Raw genomic sequence first — 23,763 nt, forward strand, 5'->3', positions numbered from 1 at the left:
CCAAATCCCCCCTCACTCCCACCCCCCAGCCCCAGACTTGGAATGGGAAGCGGAAATGGAGTGGACAATGCCAACGTCCGGCAGGTGTTCATTTCAAATGGGTTTAGGACTAATGTTTTTCCCGAGATCCCGCAACTCACCCTGGACCGGTTTCCCGCCCCGAACCCCGAATCTTGAAAGGCCCTTGCGGGGGGGGGGCACTGTCCCCGCACCATGTTCTCAGAATAGCCGCAAAAGGGCTATTATCCCGCAAATTATCCCTCCTGCCTTTCTGTGTGTTCACAGAGGTCCCCAACTGAAGTCCTCCCGATACCGGAGTCTTCGGCCAGGACCCTCAAGACCCCTCAGGTGGTTAGGGAAGGGTGAGCTGGCGTCCTATATCCCTGGGTCTGCGGAGAAGGGTCTGGGGGTCTGGAGAATGACCCTCTGTCCTCCTCCCAGGGCTGTAGCGTGACATGGCTGAAGCGCACCAGGCCGTGGGCTTCCGACCCTCGCTGACTTCGGACGCGGGAGAAGTGGAGCTCAGTGCCCCGATGTTGCAGGAGATCTACCTCTCCGGACTGCGCTCTTGGAAAAGGCATCTGTCCCGTTTCTGGGTGAGGAGGGCTGCGGCTTGGTTTCCTTCCGGGAATCCAGTTACCTGCTTCCGGGATGCCTGAGGCTCCCTTCCGGCATCCTGGTGGTCCCACTTCTGGGATCCTGTCACCCCTTCTGGGAATTTTGGTGTCTACTTCAGGACCCCTTAAAGCCATTTCCGGGTTCTCTATGGCTCACTTCCGGGATCCTCAACCTCACCTACTGGGAACTGCCCTTTACCTCTTGTACCCACTTCCTGGAAGCCCTTCCCACTCTCCCCACACCCACAAACACAACTTTCACTCCACTTTCTAGAACTCAGTCCCCTTACCGTTCCCTTTCATCTCTACCTCTAAACGAGGTGCTTCCGATTCCAGAACCCCATGGCTTGATCAACATCTTGGGTAGCCCACACCCCAATCCTGAAGGCCCCCCTTTGCCATAGTCCTTACCCACTGGGTCTGAGAGTCCCCTCCTTGCCCCTGCTGTGAACCTCCAGTACCCTCTCCAATATGTGGCACACCCTCCCTACAGTTCTGAGATGTGAACCTCCACTGTCTGTATCGTCTAGTTACCCATCACCACAAACCCTGCTGCCCCAGCTCTGGAAAAGACAAACTCCTTGCCCTAGAATGCCCACATCTACCCAGGGCCCACCCAGGTCAGCCCGAGACTCCCTGGTTCTAGAACTCTGGCACCATCTACGTATGGAGTCTCCCTGCTTGTCACACCCTCTTTCTGTGAACACAGGTCTTGAACACCTATGGGGTCTGCCAGGACTGAGTTTGAATCCTGGCTCTGCCACTGACTAGCTGTGTGGCCTTGGGCAAGCGCGTTGCTCTGAGACTCAGGTTCCCCACGTGTGAAACAGGAGTGATGGTAGCACCTCCCTCACAGGACAGTTTTGAGTTCATGTAAGCACTGAGCCAAGTGCTTGGCCCGTGGCAGGTGCTGAGTAAGTGTTAGCTTTAGATTATAATATTGTTCGTCATTTACCGAAAATCTGTGGAGCATCTGTTAAGGGCCTGGCACTGTTTGGAGCGCTGGGGACACGGCAGGGAGCAAGACGGACAGATCTGCCCTCATGGAGCTCTTGATCAAGCGGGAGGAGAAGGCAATAAAGAAGATAAACAAGCAAACCATAGAGTATTTTAGGTAGTGACGTGCTATGGAGGAAGATAAAGCAGGCAGGGAAGAGGGAGCATGGAGGTGTTATAATAAAACCAGGGGGCAGCCCAGGAGGATCTCTGGAAGCCGAGACATTTGAGCAGGGTGGATCACACTTCTGTGGCCATATTGGTTGTTAAAATGGTTATTAAAATAGAGATGTATCTGCTCCAGTGAATAAATAGCCACTAACCCAAACTCCCAGAGAAACCCCGCCCCTGGGACCCCCTGCACCTCAGGCCAACCCAGCAGCTAAAATGTTAACCTGTGGTTAAATACACACATTTATATATATATACACATAAACAGACATTTAAACTAAGATCTAATTATATACGGAAAAATGCACAGATTGTTTTTAAGTGTACAGTCCTTGAATTTTGTAATATCTTTGTAACCTGTATAATACCTGTGTAACCAACTCCCCATCAAGACAGCACTGCCATCATTCTAGGATGTTCCTTCGAGCTCCTTTCCAGCCAGCACTCCCTACCTCACCCTCACTGCGAGGCAACCACTGTTCTGATTTCTATGCTTATAGACAGATTTGGACTGGTGTTGCTGTGTCGAATATTTTGACTGTCACCCCTGTATCTGAGTCACCTCTGAAGCTCTTTTCTGACTCATGTCACCTGTTGCAAATGGCCCCCACCAGATCCTCATATTAGTATTAATTGATAATTGTAATAATGACAACTCTTGCCTTTCTGTCACATAGCTGCCTCTCTCCCTGATGGTCACGTGGAGCTCTCACATCCTTCCTCTCCAGTCTGGGACCCCAGGAACCATCCTGAAGCCGTAGCTCCTGGAACTTGGTCCCAAGATGGGGGCTGTGCCATCAGCAATGCCAGAGCTGTAATTCCATAGACTCATTGCTAAACCTTACTTTCTTTTCTTTTTTAAAAATTTATTTGTTTTATTTATTTATTTTTGGTTGCGTTGGGTCTTTGTTGTTGCGTGCGGGCTTTCTCTAGTTGCGGTGAGCAGGGGCTACTCTTCATTGCAGTGCATGGGCTTATTTTGGTGGCTTTTCTTGTTGCGGAGCACGGGCTCTAGGCATGCGGGCTTCAGTAGTTGTGGCACGCAGGCTCAGTAGTTGTGGCGCACGGTCTTAGTTGCTCTGCGGCATGTGGGAGCTTCCTGGACCAGGGCTCGAACCCGTGCCCCCTGCATTGGCAGGCGGATTCTTAACCACTGCGCCACCAGGGAAGCCCTAAACCTTACTTTCTTCACTTAAAAAATGGGAACCTTGACAGTCCCTGCCTCAAGGGATTGTTGTAAGCATTAGTTGTCTTAGCAGAAGGCCTGGCTCACAGAAGTGACAACTCCAGCATCGCGATTCTTGTCTTACATGCCACATAGGTGCTGTGTAGCCTCCAGCATGTTAGTAACTTCTCTGAGCTTCTGCTTTCTCATTTCTAAAATCAAACTAGGTAGTAATGTGTCTCAGGCTCAGTACCAACCAAGCCCTTTGACTCTGTTGCTCATCTGGTCCTCATCAGGGCTTTTTGTTTTTGGCTGTGCCGCGCGGCTCGTGGGGTCTTAGTTTCCCAACCAGGGATCGAACCCGCGCTCCCTGCAGTGGAAGCATGGAGTCTTAACCTCTGGACTGCCAGGGAAGTCCCATTAGGGCCTTCTAAGGTAAGCCTATCATTAGTCCCATTTTACAGAAGCCCAGAGAGGTGCTTTCACTTTTCCCAGGTCACACAGCTGCTAAGATGCAGAAGTAGAGGCAGAGCTAGAATTAGCAGTCTGGCTCTGGAGTCCATGCTGAGGCCCCACTATCCTGGGGTGCTTTTCTAGAATGTGATCTCAATATCTGTGCCAAAAGAGCTGTTGTGAATTATGTGCAGTGGGTCACTTGGGCCAAGCATATGGCACGGCATCCGGCACTTAGTGGGTGGTTCATTGGCAGGAGATTTGAGTGTCATCTGAAATAATTTCCAAAGGAATATGGAATTCTGAGATACGGCAGACTTCAGAGTTCGGTACCTTGTGGTTCATCCTGGTGCATTAGGGTCACAAGGCATCCCGGATGGTTTAAGTGATTGATGGTGGACCCTGGAGCCAGGGAACCTGGGTTCAAATCCTACCTCCACCACTTCCTGGCCATGTGGCCTTCGAGGAGTTCTTCAAACTTCCTATCTCCTCAGTTTCCTCACCCATATGATGAAGATAATAAGAATTTCTGTCTTACTGAGTGACAGGGGAACGAGATAATTTAATGATGCTCCTTGTACTTGGGAAGTGCTATGGAGACATTTCCTGTTATTAGGATGCCCCTGTTCTATTGCAATACAGAGCCCTAGATAGAAGAACTGAAAATTTCTTTTAAAAAGAAAATTAAACAACAAAAATAACCAAATTTGCCAGTAACCTTTTCCTGCCAAGCCAAAGGGAGACTGCCAAGTAACTACATCTCCAGTGAGAAGTAGCTTAGCAACAGAGGGGATCATCATAATAATTACTGAGCACCTACAGCGTGCCTGGCTATGAGCTATGCAATTTACCATTCCGCTCCCCCCACCCCGAGCCCTCTGCTTTGTTTTTCTCCATAGCACCTCTCGTCATCCGACCCACTTCACTAAAGCCTTTTCTTATGTAGGTATTGTCTCTATCCCCCATGAGAGCAGGAATCTTGCTGTCTTGTCACTGTTGTTAGACTGCAGTAAGCATTTGTGGAATATTTCCTCATCCAGCCCTTGTGACAGCCCTATGAGCCCAGTACTGGGATTGTTCCCATTCTACAGATGAAGAAACTGAGACAGAGAGGTAAAGTCACTTGCTTGCGGTCACTCTACTAGATAGTGACAGAGCAGAGATCTGAACGCAGAGGGTGGGGACTCCAGAGCCCAAGGTCTAAACCATGATCTCTGAGGCCTTCTTGGTTATTAAAATGTGGGAAGAGGAGAGGGAGTGGTTTCTTGAGCCCTGGTGGTGATACCAAAACCAACAGCAGCTCTTATCCCGGCTTAACCATGCTCTCTGTGTGACTTTGAACCTATGTGTTTTCTTTTGTAAAAAGAGAACATCTTAGTACCTACTTCACGGGGTTGTTGGGAGTTAATTAAAGAGTTAAGCCTTGCAAATGGCACCTGGCATGTAGTAAGTGCTCATTAAATGTTAGTCGACTCTTGGGGCTTCCCTGGTGGCACAGTGGTTAAGGATCCGCCTGCCAATGCAGGGGACATGGGTTCGAGCCCTGGCCCAGGAAGATCCCACATGCCGTGGAGCAACTAAGCCCGTGAGCCACAACTACTGAGTCTGCGCTCTAGAGCCCACGAGCCACAACTACTGAGCCCACGTGCCACAGCTAATGAAGCCCGCGCGCCTAGAGCCCGTGCTCCTCAGCAAGAGAAGCCACCACGATGAGAAGCCCGCGCACCACAACGAAGAGTAGCCCCCGCTCGCCGCAACTAGAGAAAGCCCGCAGGCAGCAACAAAGACCCAACGCAGCCCAAAATAAATAAATAAATAAATAAACAAAAATTTAAAAGGAAATGTTAGTCAACTCTAGCATGCTCCCCTGGGAGTCTGATTAGTTACCCAACACTTTGATTCATTCCTCAGTCATCCCATGGCCAGCTCCTGAGCTCTGGACCCTGCTGTATAGGGGATACCAGTTTGCTTTTTTGACAGTTTCACCTTCGGGGTCCTGCCTGGGAGTAACCTCTCCTCCAGGAAGCCCTCCCTGACTCCTTCAGGCTGAGCAACCTGCCGTATCCTATCGCCATTAGTACTCACTTCATTCTGGTCTGACCTCCCTGGGGGCAAGACCCAGATGTGTCTGTTCCCCACGGCGTCTGGTACACCCAGCTCAGTGCTGAATCAACATCTAAGAATGGTGCTGAGCAGATGGGATAATTGATTGAATAGGTGCCCTTTCCTCTCCGCAGAACGATTTTCTCACAGGTGTGTTCCCTGCTAGCCCCCTCAGCTGGCTGTTCCTCTTCAGTGCAATCCAGCTTGCCTGGTTCCTCCAGCTGGATCCTTCCTTAGGACTGATGGAGAAAATCAAAGAGTTGCTGCCAGACTGGTGAGGTCTCCCACTTCAGCCCAGTAACCTCCTAATCCCTTTCCCTCCACCCAGTAAGTTTCTCTATCAGCATGTATGCCCCTTAAAGAAAAGTAACCCTTGAGACTTACTTGGGGTCAGATAAATAAAGGTACAGACTCAAGTAAAAGGAGGTGATTTCCTCTCTTGCCTCTGTACATTTTCCATCCTGGCTGCTTCTTGCTAAAGGGGATGGTGGCAAAGTAGACAATATCCAGTTATGGTTACATATACTAATGGAAGTATGAACTCTGCTAATCTACAGTTGTGTAGTCTTGGGCAAGAGACCTCACCATTCTTGGTGTCAGGGTCTTCACCTGTAATGTGGTAATAATAATAATTGCTTCTTAGGGTGGTTGGAGTAATTAAACAAAATCATGCATGTGGAATATTCAGTACATTACTAGGAGGTTATTAAATAGGAGTGGTTGAATTACTATAGTTGTTGGGGAAGGTTTGGAAACCAGATGTGGGTGAAGTGGCAGGTTCTAACTCTTGGATTAGTCCTCCTGGGGAAGAAGGTTCAAACTTTGTGCAGACGGCCTCAAAGGGCAGATCCAGGATCAGACATAGAAATTTCTAGGAAGGCTAGATTTACCCACAGAGGGGAAGTGGCTTGCCCCGAGTCCTCCAGGTGGGATTTGCTCACAGCCTGTCTGATTGCAACTTTGCAAACATGTTGATTTACTGTATCTTTAGACCAGCATTTCCTGAACTTGAGTTTGTATTGAAGTCACCTGGAAGGCTTGTTACGACACTGATCGCTAGGCTGAACGCCAAGAGATGGAGATCATGGGGCCCAGAAATTTGCATTTCTAACAAGCTCCCAGGTGGTCCTGATGCTGCTGGTCCACGGGCCACACATTGAGAACCACTGCCTTACAGTGTAATTTGATCTGGTATATTTCACTAGAAATACCAGCTCTTATTTATTAAGCACCTGCCAGTTTCCATGGGAAGTGATTTTAGAAGCTTGGTGTCTCCGCAGTCCTGGGAGGAGATGGTGGGTGTACCGAGAAAAAAATCACACCTAGCACTTCACAAATGAGGAAACTGGACTTTTTCTGACCAACTCGAATGCTACAGGATATTCCTCCAACAGCTAAAAGATCAGAGTCAGCGTGTTAGGAACGGCAGGCGCTGGGTGGGGCTGGAGGCGAGGGGTGTTCTGAGGCCAGGAGACCCAGGCCTATACTCTTTCTCTACCCCACCCCCACCCCAGGGGTGGACAGCATCACAGGCTTCGGGGGGTCCTGGCGGCCGCGCTGTTTGCTTCGTGTCTGTGGGGAGCTCTGATCTTCACGCTTCATGTGGCCCTGAGGCTACTTCTGTCCTACCACGGCTGGCTCCTCCAACCCCACGGAGCCACGTCCTCACGCACCAAGACCTGGCTGGTATGCGAGGGGCAGAGCCCTGCTCAAACTCTCTCTGCCCCATTCTCTCTGTGGGTTGCCACTCCGCTACCCCCAACACCTGGCTGCCGGGCTGCAGTGAGGAGTTTAATGAACCACTAATTTTCCGCCAGGCCCTGGTTCGCATCTTCTCCGGCCGCCACCCAATGCTCTTCAGTTACCAACGCTCCCTGCCGCGTCAGCCTGTGCCCTCCGTGCAGGACACCGTGCGCAAGGTGGGCCAGGTACCCGGGGATGGGGCGGGAGGCTGCTGAGCAGTGGGGTGTGACTTGCCGTCTTCCCCTCCTTGCCCCTCAGTATCTGGAGTCTGTCCGACCCGTCCTCTCCGACGAGGACTTCGACTGGACCGCGGCCCTAGCACGGGAATTCCTGAGGCTGCAGGCGTCACTGCTGCAGTGGTACCTTCAGCTCAAGTCCTGGTGGGCGTCCAATTATGTGAGTACAGCATCCTGTAGGCAAAAGTTCTGAGCCGGCCCTCCTAACCCTGCCAGTTTTTCGCCCCGCCCACAACCCCCGGGCCCAGCGGAGTCTGGAGCTTCACTCCAGACGTGAGAACATTCTGAGCCCTGCCCCCACGCTCCAATATTTTAAACCCAGCCCCAGATGGATCCAATATTCTGAGCTCCTCCCTCCTCTCCCATATTCTGGAACCCGTCCATCCTGTGCCAACATTTTTGAGCCCCGTCCCCCCGTGCTCCCGCATTCTGAGCCCGGCTCTTCAATAATCTAAGCTCCGCCTCCAGGGTCCGCCCACACCCAGAGCTCCGCCCCCAACCCTCCAATATTTAAACCAGAATTCCGGGCCCCTTCCAACATTTCAGCCCCTCCTCTGGCCTGCCGAGTCTGTAAGTCCCGCCCCCAGTTCTTGTTTCCTCTCCCCTGTCTGGGCAAAGACGCCAAACGGGCTTCTACTATGATTTCAGGAGCTAGAGCCCTAGAACGCACTCTGAGTTGAGATCCTTGGGAAACCGAGGCATAGAACCAGTAAGCGAGTCACCCTGTAAGCGGCTTCCAGGCCTCCCATTCCGTAGGAAGCCACAAATATCTGTCAGGCAGCATGTGATGAGGTGGAGGTAGGAAGAAGAGACGGATGTATCACTTTTTTAGATTTCACATATAAGTGATACCATATAATATTTGTCTTTCTTTGACTTACTTCACTTAGTATGATAATCTCTAAGTCCATCCATGTTGTGCAAATGGCAATATTTCATTCTTTTTATGCAAGCCTTAGTAGGTTTTTTTTTCATAAATTTATTTATTTTTGGCTGCTTTGGTTCTTTGTTTCTGTGCACGGCTTTCTCTAGTTGCGGCCAGCAGGGGTTACTCTTTGTTGAGGTGCGCGGGCTTCTCACTGCGGTGGTTTCTCCTGTTGTGGAGCACGGGCTGTAAGCACGCAGGCTTCAGTAGTTGTGTCATGCAGGCTCAGTAGTTGTGGCTCACAGGCTGTAGAACGCAGGCTCAGTAGTTGTGGCGCACGGGCCCAGTTGCTCGGCGGTATGTGGGATCTTTCCAGACCAGGGCTCGAACCCGTGTCCCCTCCATTGGCAGGAGGATTCTTAACAACTGTGCCACCAGGGAAGCCCAACAAGCCTTAGTTTTAAGGGGTTTTTTTTTTCCCTTCATGCTCTTGGACCAGATTCTGCTCTTAAAAAAAAATATATATATATATATATATATACACACACATATAAATAATATAGCAATTATATAATATATAAATTATATAAATATGTGTTGTTTATTATATATAAATAATGTATATACACACCATATTATATATATTTCATTGTACCTCTAAGGCACTGCCAGTTATAACATACAGCATTATCTTATGGACAACTAAGGGAAAATAAAGTCTAACACAGTGCTTTCTTATCACTTATTATATAGGTCGATCCTCATTATTCATGCATTCTGTATTTGCAGATTTGCTGACTTGCTAAAATGTATTTGTAACCCCAAATCAGTATTCATGGCACTTTCATAGTCATTCACGGACATGCGCAGGATGGCAAAAATTTTGGCTTGCCCGACGTGCACGTTCCCAGCTGAGATGGAACAGGGCTGGAAGGAACCTGACCCTGATTTCCCCTTGGAACAATGGCTCAGTGTTCGCTAATCAGCGTTCACTGCCACTTTACAGGACATAACGACCGCGAGTAATAAGAATCAACTGTATACGTTAAAACAGCTCAGACTTACTTAGACATAGATTTGTATCAACTATCACTCCCAAGCAAGCTCAGAAAAACGGAAATGTAAATTGTAATAAATTGGCTTAAGCATCCCTAAGACTTTCACGCTCAGAATCCATCTCTTCTCAATTGCTTTTTGACTCAGACTTGTCCGTATCTTCCTACTTTCTGCACAGCTTCATCCTCTGTGTTGTCAGGAACACAGTAAGAACCTTGACAATGTAGCATTTCCTGAAAGATCCTATGATGTACCTAAAGCCATTGGTGCAGTGCACTAAAGTGGCCTTTATTAAAACCAGATAAATTTTTGCTTTGCTTTGGAGATTTTCTTTTTTCTTTTTTCTTTTTTTTTTTTTTTGCTTTGGAGATTTTCTGATTCATCGCCACCTCCCCAACGCCCCTACCGCCCCACCCCTCCCCGACCTCCCATCCCAACAGTTGGGTTCCTGGAAGTTAAAATCTTGCTCCACAATGATCTCTAGGATTTTCTTCTGAGTCATAGACTTTAGCAAGCTTTGATGCTGGTGAGGCTTTTCTTTGAAAAAAATGGTACATGATATGCATATAATGTTACAAATTATTTATTTATTTATTTATTTATTTTTGGCCAGGCCACAGGGGCATACAGGATCTTAGTTCCCGACCAGGGATTGAACCCATGCCCCCTGCAGTGGAAGTGCAGAGTCCTAACCACTGGACAGCCAGGGAATTCCACAATATTATACATATAGTATTGTAAAATACACAAATCTTACATGTACAGCTTAATGAAGTTTTATGTATGCATATAACCAGACAACCCCTGGCTAGGTCAATATATCGAACTTTTCTACCGTTCGCTGGAAACTTATGGATTTTTCCAGAAGATGTTGCACAATTTCCAGGGAATGACAACTACATCCTGCCTAGTCTAAGCGTAAGGAAGTGTAGGATGCCATGAACTTTAAGACGCAAGCAAACATGTATGTCTTCATAGATTCTACGCGATTCTATGACATAGAAGAAAGAAAAACATCTAGAAAACATTCAAGTCCTCTCTGACTGCCTCCCTTTAATTCTTGTTTCTCCCACCATCGCCTGTGAGAAACACTTCGGTCAGAGTCTGTTCTGAGTGTATATATACATATATTTATACCCAGGGAGATATATACATATATTTAAGTATATAATTTTTATTTATAACATATAATTTTAAAGTATTTAGTAATATGTTATATATCATAACACATTAATATTTAATATTATATATAAAACAAATATCATATATAATTTTAATTGTGACTAAAATATACATAATATATTGGGCTTCCCTGGTGGCGCAGTGGTTGAGAGTCCGCCTGCCAATGCAGGGGTCAGGGGTTCGTGCCCCGGTCCGGGAAGATCCCACATGCCGCGGAGCAACTAGGCCCATGAGCCATGGCCGCTGAGCCTGCGCGTCCGGAGCCTGTGCTCCGCAACGGGAGAGGCCACAACAGTGAGTGGCCCATGTACCGCAAAAAAAATAAAATAAAATATACATAATATAAAATTTGTCTCTGTAACCATTTTTCAGTGTACAATTCAGTGGTACTAAGTACAGTCACAGTGTTGTGTAACCATCACTACTATCTCTCTCTAGAACTTTTTCATCATCCCAAACAGAAACTCTGTGTCCACTAAGCAAAATCTCCCTATTCTCACTTCCCCAAAGCCCCAGGTAACCTCTGTTCTACTTTGTCTCTCTGAATTGGCTTATTTTAGATTTTTCATAGAAATGGAATCATACACTATTTGTCCTTTTGTGCCTGAGTCATTTCACTTAGCATAATGTTTTCATTGTGGCCCCGAAGACTTAGAACTTCATTCCTTTTTATATTAACATTCCATCATATGGATAGACCACATTTTGGTTGTCTATTCATCCACTTGGTGAACAGGTTGGGCCTTAGTAGTATTTTTTTAAATAAAATGGGATAGTTTCATATATCTTGTTGTGTGCCTAGCCTTTTTCACTCTGCAGCCTGTCTTGGTGCTCATTCTCTGTCAGTAATGTAGATGTAACTTTTTAAAAAATTAATTAATTTATTTATTTTTGGCTGCGTTGGGTCTTCGTTGCTGCACACGGGCTTTCTCTAGTTGCTGTGAGTGGGGGCTACTCTTTGTTGCGGTGCGCGGGCTTCTCATTGCGGTGGCTTCTCTTGTTGCAGAGCATGGGCTCTAGGTGCGTGTGCTTCAGTAGTTGTGGCACGCGGGCTCAGTAGTTGTGGCTCACAGGCTCTAGAGTGGAGGCTCAGTAGTTGTGGCGCACGGGTTCAGTTGCTCCACGGCATGTGGGATCTTCCCGGTCCAGGGCTCGAACCCGTGTCCCCTGCATTGGCGGACGGATTCTTAACCACTGCGCCACCAGGGAAGCCCAGATATAACTTATTTTTAACAGCTGTGAAGTGTTCCATAACACGAGGGTTACATGGTTTAGCTAACTGATCCCCCATCGATGGACTTCTAGGTTATTGCTAGTTATTGATCTTGATGCCTCCTTCATTGAGCTCCACCCTCCCTATTTGACATAGCAAAGTCTTGGGGGGCTCCCCTCCCCCACTCACCCCCCGTACCTTGACCCCAGCCACCGCAGCTTTGTGTCTCTCTGCCCCACTCCTAGGTCAGTGACTGGTGGGAAGAATTTGTGTACCTGCGCTCCCGGAACTCACTGATGGTGAATAGCAACTATTATATGATGGTGAGAAGGGGAGAAGGAGGTTAGGCACCGGGCCGGGGATGGGGTTCATAGTTCCTGGGGTCTAGGGTTGGGGCGTCTGGGTAGAATGTGGGGTTTAGGGTCAGTGACCTCAATCACAATCTGGATTTCACCATCCTGCCTCCGTTGGGATCAAGACCTGTGTTTGGGGTCAGTGCCCCCATCAGAGGCAAACCTGACCCCAGGCGTTTTGCTATCCCCTGGACCGGCCCGCAGGACTTCCTGTATGTCACGCCCACTCCCGTGCAGGCCGCCCGTGCCGGGAACGCGGTCCACGCCCTCCTCCTGTACCGCCACCGCCTGAACCGACAGGAGATCCTGCCGGTAAGAGGGCTGCCCCCGCGGGCTGGGGACAGAGGCTGTGGTCCTGAGACCATGAGGCCACATGGGTCCTGGGAAGCAGTTCATGGGCCCATGACCTCCTGCAGACTTTGCTGATGGGAATGCGGCCCTTGTGCTCTGCCCAGTATGAGAAGATATTCAACACCACGCGAATTCCCGGGGTCCACAAAGGTGAGCCCCCTCTCCCCTCCTCACTGATAGAGGCAGAACAGTGTAGTGGCTAAGAGCACGCTCTCTGGAGCTAGCCTGCCTGGGTTCAAATACCAACTCTGTAACTCCCAAGCTGTGTGACCTTGGGCAAATTATTACCCTCTCTGAGCTTCAGTTTCCTCTTCTCTAAAATGGGGTAATAAGGGTACCTAGGGTGGTGAGGATTAAAGGAGTGTGTCAGACAGTGCAAGCCACTTGGTAAAGTGCCTAATAAAGGTCATTATTCTTTTTTTGGGGGGGGGTATAACTGCTTTACAATGTTGTGTTAGTTTCTACTGTACAATAAAATGAATCAGCTATATGTATACATATATCCCCTTCCTCTTGGACCCCCGCCCCCATCCCATCCATCTAGGTCATCACAGAGCACGTTATTCTTATAATGTATCACCCCTAGACCACATCCGCCACCTCCGTGACAGCAGACACGTGGCTGTCTTCCACCGGGGCCGATTCTTCCGCGTGGGGACCCACACCCAAAGCGGCCTGCTTTCCCCGCGGGCCCTGGAGCAGCAGTTCCAGCGAATCCTGGACGACCCCTCTCCTGCCTGCCCCCACGAGGAGCATCTGGCGGCCTTGACGGCTGCTCCAAGGTGAGGGTCACAGATCTGGGGGCCCGGAGGCCCAGCCAGCATCTTGAGGTTGCAGGCTGGGTGGAGGCTGGGCAGGGTAGAGAGTCAGCCGGAACTCAGGCACTCCCCCGACAGGGACATGTGGGCCCAGGTGCGGAGGTCCCTGAAGACCCAGGCCCAGGAGGCCCTGGAGGCCGTCGAAGGGGCTGCTTTCTTTGTATCACTCGACTCTGAGCCCGCGGGGCTCACCAGGGAGGACCCTGCAGCTTCCTTAGATGCCTACGCCCACGCCCTGCTGGCCGGTAGGGGCCACGACCGGTGAGTCAGCCTGGGGATTTGGACCCCACCCCACTTGTGACCCCAGACCCAATGCATTGAGACCTGGGGACCTCTGAAGCAGACAACTGCTAGACCTGGGACCCCAGATCCAGAACCACAGATCTAAGGACCACCAAACCCCTGACCTGGACCCTCAGACCTTGAGAAACTCTAGACCTGGGACTCCAGACTTAGAATCTCAGACCCAGTGACCCCAGATATGAGGATTAACAAATGCCAAACCTGGGACCCCTAGACCCAGAGACCTGCAGCTAGACCCCAAGCCTGGGGACCTCAGACTCAGAACTGCAAACTATGGAATCCTCAGACCTTAATGCAGGCACCCCAAACCCAGGACCTCACACCTGGGACCCCGCCTACGTAGAGATCCTCAGACAACTTCCTTGATGCCCACCAGGCACCACTCTGAGTTCTGAGGCTCCTGGGAGAGTCCGCCTAAGCTCTCAGCATCCGTAAACCCTGAACTTTTTTTATCACATTCTTTCAAAAGCCCTGAACTCTCCAAACCTGAGACACATCTCAGAGACCATCAGTACCTCCACCTTCTTAGAGCTCCCCATACCAGGACCCCAGCCCTGATTCCTAGATCTCCTCACAGAAACCCCCTGAGTTCTCACAGAGAGCCCCCCGACGTCCCTCCTGGCCTCTTTGGTGAATACTCTGAACTCTCCCCCCGCAGCTGGTTTGACAAATCATTCTCCTTAATCGTCTTCTCCAACGGGAAGTTGGGCCTCAGCGTGGAGCACTCGTGGGCTGACTGCCCCATCTCAGGACACATGTGGGAGGTATGGCAGCTGGCCGGCCCCACCCTGTGGGCTGCCCGCCCCCCCCCCCCCCCCACCGCCCATCTCCAAAGACCTTCTCCAGCGCCTTAAGGTCAGAAGAAAAACGGAGGCTCAGAGAGAGGCAGAGACCAGACCAGGGTCGACCTGCAGCAAAAAAGGGTGTCTGGGATTATGACCTTTCTCTCTCTCTCTCTCTCTTTTTTTTTTTTTTTTTTTTTTTGCGATACGCGGGCCTCTCACTGTTGTGGCCTCTCCCGTTGCGGAGCACAGGCTCCGGACGCGCAGGCTCAGCGGCCACAGGTCACGGACCCAGCCGCTCCACGGCATGTGGGATCTTCCCGGACCGGGGCACGAACCCGTGTCCCCTGCATCGGCAGGCGGCCTCTCAACCACTGCGCCACCAGGGAAGCCCTCTCTCTCTTTTTTTTTTTTTGGGCCGTGCCACATGGCTTGTGGGATCTGAGTTCCGCAATCAGGGATCGAACCCGGGCCCCAGCAGTGAAAGCGCCGAGTCCTAACCACTGGACCACCAGGGAAGTCCCTATGACCTTTCTTTGATGAATGGGCATGTGGGGCTCAGAGAGGGGAAGTGATTTGCCCAGAGTCACAGAGCGAGAATAAGAATCCAGAATGCTCTGAGACCAGAGTGTGACCAACCGTATCATACTCGCACTGGGTCAGACCTATCTCCCAGCTCTGGTTTGCTGTGTGACCTTCAGCAAGTTACTCCCCTCCTCTGAGCCTCAGTTTCTGCTTCATCAGGTGAAAAGGTTGGATTTTCTTTTATCTTTAAGCTCCACTCCAGTCCTGAGAACCTTAGCATCTCTCTTTTCTCTGTTTCACTTAGTACCTAAATCATAAGGGGTGGTGTCTGCACCCCACCAGTTTCCCAGTCTTCCGTGGTGCTGCATGAGGGGTTAGCTGGGATCCAGGGTGCGGATTAGGCATGTATGAGGGGAAGGGAGGTTGCTTCCAGATCTTGAGAGCAGCCCCAGGTAAGCACTGAGTCTTCTGTGCCTGTTTATTGTTTATAAAATGGGAATTTGCCTTTGATTATATTGGTAAATGACACTCTCAATTTAATTTAACCTCAGACCCTCAAGACACTGCCTGTCATCTGTCATCTCTGCATATTGACTTTGAACAAAGAGATGTCACATAGAGTAAGATAAAGAGAAATGGAAACTCTAAGGCATAAAGTGAGAGGTTCTTCTCCTCCTTTAATTCTAATGTCGAAATGGGGACCTTAATCCCTTCTTTCTAGGGAGAAATTAAGTGGGAGGCTGGCCCATAGTAGGTGCTCCATCAGGACTGATTTAAAACATTTAACCACCAGCAGGGCATGGGTACCACTCAATCAGAAGGAATGCTGAGCCCTAGAAGCCCATGCTGTGCCCAGCTTTCTCTCTCCTGTCCTAGGATCATGGCGGGGGTTGTCTTGGGAGGGCTGGGGCGGCCACTGGTGGCTCTTTATCCGCCTGTCAGAAGTACAAGGGCAGTAAGCACCGAGTATTAGTATTAGCCTTGCTCTCAATGAGTATGACCCCAAGAACCCACCTGTGACCATCAGACGTTTCTGTTTCTCAAGGATTGTCCCTGACCCCCTTAAGAAGGGACTTAAGAAAAGAGGTCCCTGGTTAGATGTCCCTTGGTCCAGAGGGAGGAAGGGACTCTGACAGCTTTCGTTTGTACACAGTTCACTCTGGCTACAGAATGCTTTCAGCTGGGCTACGCGGCAGATGGTCACTGCAAGGGGCACCCTGACCTCTCACTGCCCCAGCCCCAGCGGCTGCACTGGGACCTTCCAGACAAGGTTAGGCCTGGTTTCTAGGCCTCTCTTCCAAGTCCCCAAATTCCTGGCTTTGACTCTAACCTCATCCCCACTGCAATCTCAACTGAAAAATCAACCCCATCCCTAACCCAACACCAAACCCACACCCCATCCCCCCAAAAGCCCCAACTTCAAACCCCAACCCTCTCTTCAGTCTAACCCCATCCCAACCACAACCCCAAATGCAAACCCACCCCATACTAACCCTCTTCCCACCACCCAGCCCCACGCTCAACCCCAATCCCATCTCCATCCCCGATGTCAACTTAGTTCTATCCCCACTCAAGCCCAACTTCATCTCCACACCAAACTCATCTCCATCCCCAACTCCATCGCTATTCTTAAATTCAGTTCCATCTCCAACCCTAACCCCATCCTCAACTCTAGCCCCATCCCATACCCAACACTAACCCCATCCTCAACCCTAACCCCATCCCATACCCAACCCCTAACTCATATCCCATCCTATACCCAGTCCCAACCCCATCCCCAGCTCCAATTCAGTCCTCATTTTCAACCCCATTCCCCATCCTATCCCTATCCCCAACCCCAATCCTATCCTGACCTTCACTGCCAGCCCCATCTTTAGCCCTTCAGCTCCATTCCCTTCTTTGTCCCCTTTTCCATATTCCACCCCAACCTCACTCCATTCCCATCACTTCCAGCCCCATTCCCAGCTCTGACCTACCCCTATCTGTAACCCCTGGCCATTCCTCCCTCCTCCTTCTCTGGCAGATCCATCTATCCATCTCTCTAGCCCTGAGGGGAGCCAAAACCTTGTCTGGAAACATCGACTGCCACGTCTTCCCCTTCTCCCACTTCGGCAAGAGCTTCATCAAACGCTGGCATCTCTCTTCAGACAGCTTCATCCAGATGGCCTTGCAGCTGGCCTACTTTCGGGTCAGTTGGGTTCCCGACCCCCCACCCCCTCTCAGGACCTCAGTTTACCTGGGCCCCCAAGACCCGCCGCATTGACCCCTTTAATGACTTCTTTTATTGCCATGGTGAGTCCGCCATCTTGATTTCTCTCTCCCAGTCACATGTCCATGGGTAGGAGGAGCTGGAGGTCCAGACAGAGGGGGGTCAAGTCCGTGAAGACTTCCTGGGCCTAGCTGACAGGCTGCTCTCCTCCTTGTCCCCAGGACAGGGGTCAATTCTGCCTGACTTATGAGTCGACCATGACTCGCTTGTTCCTGGAAGGGCGGACAGAGACGGTGCGTTCTTGCACGAGGGAGGCCTGCAACTTTGTGAGAGCCATGGAGGACAAAGAGAAGACAGTGGGTGTGGGCCTCGTTTGAGGCTTCAGTCATTTCCACATACTCATTCATACATTTACAAACTTTTAAGGAGCACCTTCTCAGGTCCAAGCTCCGTGATGGGACAGGGGAGGAACCAAGCCTGGTCTCTGACCTCAAGGAGCTCACTGATGGGGGGAGACAGAGGTAGTTCAGCACAGTGTGATAGATGCTTTAATGGAGGTCACACAGAGGGCACTGGGGGAGCACCCAAGAGGGAGCCCTGGTTCCACAATGTAGGTCTCTTTATTTAACCTCTGTGTGACCTTGTGCCTTTCATTTGTACCATTCTTCATGTTCCCTATATAACCTCTCTGCTCAGAACCCCCCAGGCACCTCTGTTCCCTCTCCCCCCAACTTACGAAGTATTGTGGTTCAATGGAAGGAGTTTGGGCCCTAGAGTCAGACAGCCCTGGGAATCCACCTGATTCTGCCTTGCTGTGTGACCCTGGGACTTCCCCTCTCTGTGCCTGTTTCCCTTCTGCAAAATAGAGTTGATATCCCTGCCTTGCAGGGATGTTGCAAGCTAGGTTGAGGCCGGGGGGTGTGACAGGCCTCAGCAGTAAGCCCACTTCCTGTCTTTCCATGACCTGTGACCTCCCCGGGGACCCCAGGACCCACAGTGCCTCGCCCTGTTCCGCTTGGCGGTAGACAAGCACCAAGCTCTGCTGAAGGCAGCGATGAGTGGACAGGGGGTCGACCGCCACCTCTTTGCTCTCTACATCGTCTCCCAATTCCTCCACCTGCAGTCTCCCTTCCTGGACCAGGTTGGGGTGCAGGGAAAGGGTTAAAGAGGGAAGTGGCAAACCACTGGAGAAGGGAGGCACTTCCGGGAAAGGAGGGTGATGTTGGAAAATGGAGGTATCAACAGAGGAGAGAGTTAGGGGGACCCGGGAAAGAAAGGGAGAGAGCGGACAGGGAAAAGGGGCCAGGAAAGAGGGGCGTGGTTATGGAAAGAAACGCGAGGGGCGTGGTCAGAGAGGAGAGGGGCGGGGTCACGGCTTGAAAGGGAGAGGGGCGTAGTTGGGGGAGGGGGGACAGGGAGAGAGGGCGGGTTCTGGGAGAAGGAAAGAGGGGTATGGTCAAAAGGGAGAAGAGCAGAGGGGTGACGTCAGGAAGCGGAGGGGCAGAACGGCACAGATTTAAGGGAAATAGGCAGTTCAGCCAAGGCGGCGCGGAGTTGCCGGTCAGTTTGTCTTTATTGCACACGTGACCGACTTCTGTCCCTCAGGTTCACTCGGAGCAGTGGCAGCTGGCCACCAGCCAGATTCCTGTTCAGCAAATCCACCTGTTCGACGTCCACAGTTACCCCGACTATGTTTCCTCTGGTGGTGGATTCGGGCCTGTGAGTGGACCTGGGCCCTGAGGGAGGGAGGAGGGGGCTGGGCATCCGCACTCCTACCTAGTGGGGGGTGGGGAGGGGGACCGGGGGCTATGTTGTTGCCCTCACTCTGTCCCTGTCAAGGCTGATGACCATGGTTATGGTGTTTCCTACATCTTCATGGGGGATGATGTGATCACCTTCCACATCTCCAGCAAAAAATCAAGCACAAGAACGGTGAGACTAACCCACCCCCGCCCCTTCCTCCCTCAGGACTCCCACTTCCCTGCTCTCCTAGGAGCGCAGACTCCCATCTCCCGACCATCCCATGATCCAGGAGTCCTAATACCCAAACCCCTCACCCCTCAGACCCAGGAACGGGGACCCCAGACCTCTTGTTTCTCAGCCCCTGGGAGCTCCTCTCCCAGCTTCTCCTGGACGTGACACATCTCTCCTTCCAGGACTCCCACCGGCTGGGGCAGCACATCGAGGATGCATTGTTGGACGTGGCCGCCCTTTTCCGGGACGGGCAGCGTCTTAAGCGCAGAGGGTTAGGGGAGGACGACTCGGGGCACAGCCGTGACTCTCTCCCCTGCCATACCAGGGGCTCCAGGGCACCCACGACAGCCACTAACTTTTGACACCTTCCAGAGGGGAGCTGGTCTCCCCAGGAACTAGGGGGAAGGTCTCTATGGCTGCGCTGGTGCAGGACAGAAGCAGCCTGTTTGGGTTTGGGAATCCCACATCCGGTCTAATAAAGATGTGTGCGCTGGGGATGTGGTGTCTGCCGTGCTCTCGAGCTGGGCAGGGATGGGAGAGGTGAGGGTCAGGGTAGAGGAGGAGAAAAGTTCCCATCCATCTCCAGGCCCCACCATGAATTCCCGGTTACAATCACCACATCAGGTATAACCCCCAACACCTGCCCAATTTACTGCATTTCCAGCTCTAGTCGCACCAAACCCAACCATTCGAAGCCCATCCCAGTCAAACAGTCCCACGAGCTCTCATGAGCTCAGTTGGAACACCAACTGCCCACCCTAAACTTTTTTTTTTTTTTTAATATTTTCTTGGCCAGTCTGCAGGGCATGTGGGTGCTTACTTCCCCGACCAGGGATCGAACCTGTGCCCCTTGCATTGGAAGTGCAGAGTCTTAACCACTAGACCACCAGGGAAGTCCCTGCCCACCCTAAACTTAAAGGTTGACATCTCCTAAATGAATCCCCCAGGATTCTTATTACTTCTAGAGGCTGCCGACGTTCCTAGGTTATGATCCCATCTTCCATCTTCACAGCTAGCATTGCTGCATCCCTCTGTGGCTTTCTCCTCTAGTCATACCTCCTGTGACTGACTCCTGCCATCATCTTCTAAGGACCCTTGTGGTCCTTAGGACCCTCGTAGTTAGACTGAGCCCACCCAGATAATCCAGGATTAGCTCCTAATCTTAAAACCAACTGATTAGCAACCTTAATTCCATCTGCGACCTAATTCCCCTTTGCCATGTAGCGTAACACATGCACAGGGTCCAGGGACTAGGAGGTGGGCATCTTTGGGGGAACCATTGTTCTGCATACCACAGGGGCATAGATGAAACCAGACTGGCCACGAGTTGATAAGTAGTGAAACTAGGGGAAAGGTCATTGGGATGGGGATGGTTCATCATATTATCTTACTTTTCTTTTGTAATTTTAAAAAACTGACGTATAGTTTATTTACAATGTTCGTTAGAGATTGTCCTACTTTTGTAGATGCCTAAAAATTCCATGACAAAGAGTTAAATGAGGGGGCTTCCTGGCGGTCCAGTGGTTAAGACGCCGCACTTCCACTTCAGGGAGCACGGGTTCAATCCCTGGTTGGGGAACTAAGATGCCACATGCTGTGCTGGGCGGTGGGGGGGGGGGGCAAAAAAAAGTTAAATTCAAGGTTATTGAGCTTAAAAAAAAAATTAAATGAGTGAAAATACTGCTCAGCTTTTTCCCTCCTTTGCTGATTATAAAGAACACCTCCCCACTCCAGCCTGTCCAATATAGTCATAAGCGGGCGGGGGGTGGTGACTGTCACGGGGGTCTGACCCACCTGCTCATGCAGCTTATTTGTGTCTTCCGGTCCTGCTAATGCCTGATCTAGGATCCACCTCCCGATGGATCGCTGTTGTATCCGCCCACCCTGAAATACTTGGGGGTTCCAACAGAATAAACTCACGATGGGCCATGCTGGCTGCATGTCATGTGATAGCCTGTGTTCTGATCCTACATCTCTGTCGGCTCAGTGGCACACCAGGAGTTCCTCTGGAACGTGGTGCATGGCCTTGCTTCGCCACCCTGGGGTCGACACTGTGCTTTCTCTGTCGGGAGAATCCTTGGCAGAAACCGTGTGTGACATCTTTGCCAATCTACAGATATTTCTGGGTCCCATGACCCAATCGGCAGGGCTGCTTGCATTGCAGCTTGTACCTACTGCAGGTCTTTTCCTGGCCTGGGAGTCACTCAAAGCTAGAAGTCTTCCGTGTCCCCCCAAAAATGGATCAGAGCAGTATTTCCCAGTGTAGAATATGCTTCCTCCAGAACCTGAAGATGCCTGAGCCCATAGGATGAAGAGCGCGGACTTCTTTCTTAGTGGTAAGATGCAGTATTTGTCCTTCCCTTTCCAGTAGGTACTGCCCACTCCTCAGATGCCTGGGCTTCTAAAACCCTCACTGATGTGATAGGTCCCTGAAACTTTGTAAAGTTTATTTCCCATCCCCTGGACAGCATGTGTCTTATCAATACCTCTAATGCACTTCCTGCTTCTTCTTTATCCAGTCTGATTAACGTGATATTATTGATAGGATGAACTAATGTGGTATCTTGAGGAACGTTTAAGCCAGTACTGTGCGCCACACATGTAATTAAAATTTGTTAACATCTTGTAAACTTGGCTTGGAGGACAAAAACGTGAAGATGTCCATATTATCCAAAGCGATGTACAGATTTGATGCAATTCCTATCAAAATCCAGTGACTTTTTTAATCAAAATAGAAAAATCCAACCTAAAATTCATATGGAATCTCAAGGGACACTGAATAGTGAAAACAATCTTGAAAAAGAGGAACAAAGTTTGAGATCTCACACTTCCAGATTTCAGAAGTTATTATAAATCTACAGTAATCAAAACAGTGTGGTACTGGCATAAAGGCAGACATACGGAACAATGGAATAGAGTAGAGAGCCCAGAAATAAACCCTGGTATGAAAGGTTGCCAGGACCGTTCAGTGGGGGAAAGGACAGTCTTTTCAACAAATGGTATTAGGAAAACTGGATATCCATGTGCAAAAGAACAAAGTTGGAGCCTTATCTGATACCGTATACAAAAATGGACTCAAAATTAAAGACCTAAATGTAAGAGCTAAAACTATAAAACTCTTTTTTTTTTTTTTTCTGCATAAAGCTCTTTATTGTTTCCATTTGGTCCATGGCTGGGGAGAGGGCTCCAGTGTGGTTAACAAGCTGCCTACTGGCTTCAGAGAGGGGCTTCAGGCAGAAGCCCTGACACCAGAGGGGCTCCTCAAAGGCTGCTGGGATCTGCAGGCTCCTAGTCGTGCTTGAGGGTGAGCCTTTCAAAGAAATGCTCGCCCAGCCCAGCCTGGGGACCAGCCAGCTTGCGGAGGTCGATCAGGTGATCGCCCATCTTCTGGATGAATTTCACTTGCTCATCTAGGAGGTGGCTCTCCAGGAAGTCGCAGAGGTGGGGGTCTGCATGGGTAGAACCCAGGACATGCAGATCCACAAGGGCCTGGTTCAGGTTCTTCTCCGTGAACACAGCAGCTTCCACAGCGTCCTGGGTTTTACCCTACCACCAGGTCCTGTGTTTGACCCTACTCAGCTTGGGACAGCTTCTGCATGTCCTGGAGGAGGGCGCAGCCGCCATGCTGGTTTTGCATTTTCAAGAGACGCTCGGCGCCCTCGAGCTTCTCCTCGGCCAATTCGCAGAAAAAGTGGCCCACGCCCTCCAGAGTCAAATCCTCCCGGTGGAAAGAGAAGCCCTGCAGGAAGAGATGGCGGGAATAACGGTTAGCAGGAGGCGGGGCCAGGCATGCGGACTCCGCCTCTGACTATCCGACTGGACAAAGAAGGCCAGCGCGTGCGCAGAGAGCCGGAGGTGCGCCGCTGAGGGGAACTTGGGCTGGGGGCGTCCTGGGGACCCTCACCAGAGAGAGGTAGGTGTAGGAGGCCCGCAGATGCATGTTGACCAGGCGGTTGACGGCGGCCTCCACCTCGGTGGAATAATTCTGACGAATCTGGGAGCTCATGGTTGAGGAGTTAAGCCCAAAAAATGGTGTCGGCTGGTCCCATTGAGCGAGGATAGCTGAGTGGCTGATTCGAAGGTTGCGACTGGAAAAAAGGTTGGAGGCTGGTGGGAGGCTGGAGCAAAGGGGCGTCCCTGGGTCTGTTGAATTTAAACACTGTTGAAGCAAGAGACAGATCGGGGCGGGGGGAGAGGGGCCGCAGAGCGCACTCTATTAAACTCTTGAAAGAAAACGGGAGGCAGGGACTTCCCTGGTGGCGCAGTGGTTAAGAATCCATCTGCTAGTGCAAGGTACAGGGGTTCGATGCCTGGTCCGGGAATATCCCACATGCTGTCGAGCAACTAAGCCCGTGCGCCACAACTACTGAAGCCCGCGCGCCTAGAGCCTGTGCTCTGCAACAAAGAGAAGCCATCGCAAGGAGAAGCCCGCGCACCGCAACGAAGAGTAAGCCCCGCTCGCCACAACTACAGAAAGTCCGCGCACAGCAACGAAGACCCAACGCAGCCAAATTAAAAAAAAAAAAAGGTTAAAATTGTAAACTTTATATTATGCGTATTTTGTCACAATTTATTTATTTGAAGTATCATTGATTTATAATATGTTAATTTCTGCTCTATATCAAAGTGACTCAGTTATACATATATA

At 50.6% G+C, this 23,763-nt stretch overlaps 1 protein-coding gene and 1 pseudogene across 5 annotated transcripts; one reads left to right on the forward strand and one right to left on the reverse strand.

The window, feature by feature from the left end:
• Positions 1-455: 455 nt before the first annotated feature.
• CPT1C (carnitine palmitoyltransferase 1C) lies at positions 456-19,609 on the forward strand (the record flags this gene model as incomplete). Of its 4 annotated transcripts, none has more annotated exons than XM_082862019.1 (18): positions 456-596; positions 5,640-5,779; positions 7,020-7,191; positions 7,323-7,424; positions 7,507-7,644; positions 12,046-12,123; positions 12,358-12,465; positions 12,570-12,654; positions 13,091-13,286; positions 13,401-13,583; positions 14,284-14,389; positions 16,086-16,202; positions 16,956-17,120; positions 17,363-17,497; positions 18,130-18,282; positions 18,747-18,860; positions 18,981-19,073; positions 19,298-19,609. In XM_082862019.1, the coding sequence occupies 18 exons, from the start codon at positions 456-458 to the stop codon at positions 19,475-19,477; spliced, it is 2,406 nt and encodes an 801-aa protein (XP_082718145.1). In that variant the 3' UTR covers positions 19,478-19,609. The 4 variants fall into 4 exon arrangements, with proteins under 4 accessions (XP_082718145.1, XP_082718146.1, XP_082718147.1 ...); XM_082862020.1 differs by having other exon boundaries at positions 12,391-12,465; XM_082862021.1 differs by lacking the exon at positions 17,363-17,497.
• Positions 19,610-22,278: 2,669 nt separating this feature from the next.
• On the reverse strand, positions 22,279-23,121 carry LOC309976597 (ferritin light chain-like; annotated as a pseudogene). Its single transcript has 2 exons — positions 23,020-23,121; positions 22,279-22,854 (listed from the first exon to the last, which is right to left on the reverse strand). The product of its transcript is annotated as a ferritin light chain-like (transcript).
• Positions 23,122-23,763: the final 642 nt, after the last annotated feature.

Source organism: Leucopleurus acutus (genome assembly GCF_964270905.1).
Source record: "Leucopleurus acutus genome assembly, chromosome: 20".
In the NCBI taxonomy this organism is placed as follows: Eukaryota; Metazoa; Chordata; class Mammalia; order Artiodactyla; family Delphinidae; genus Leucopleurus; species Leucopleurus acutus.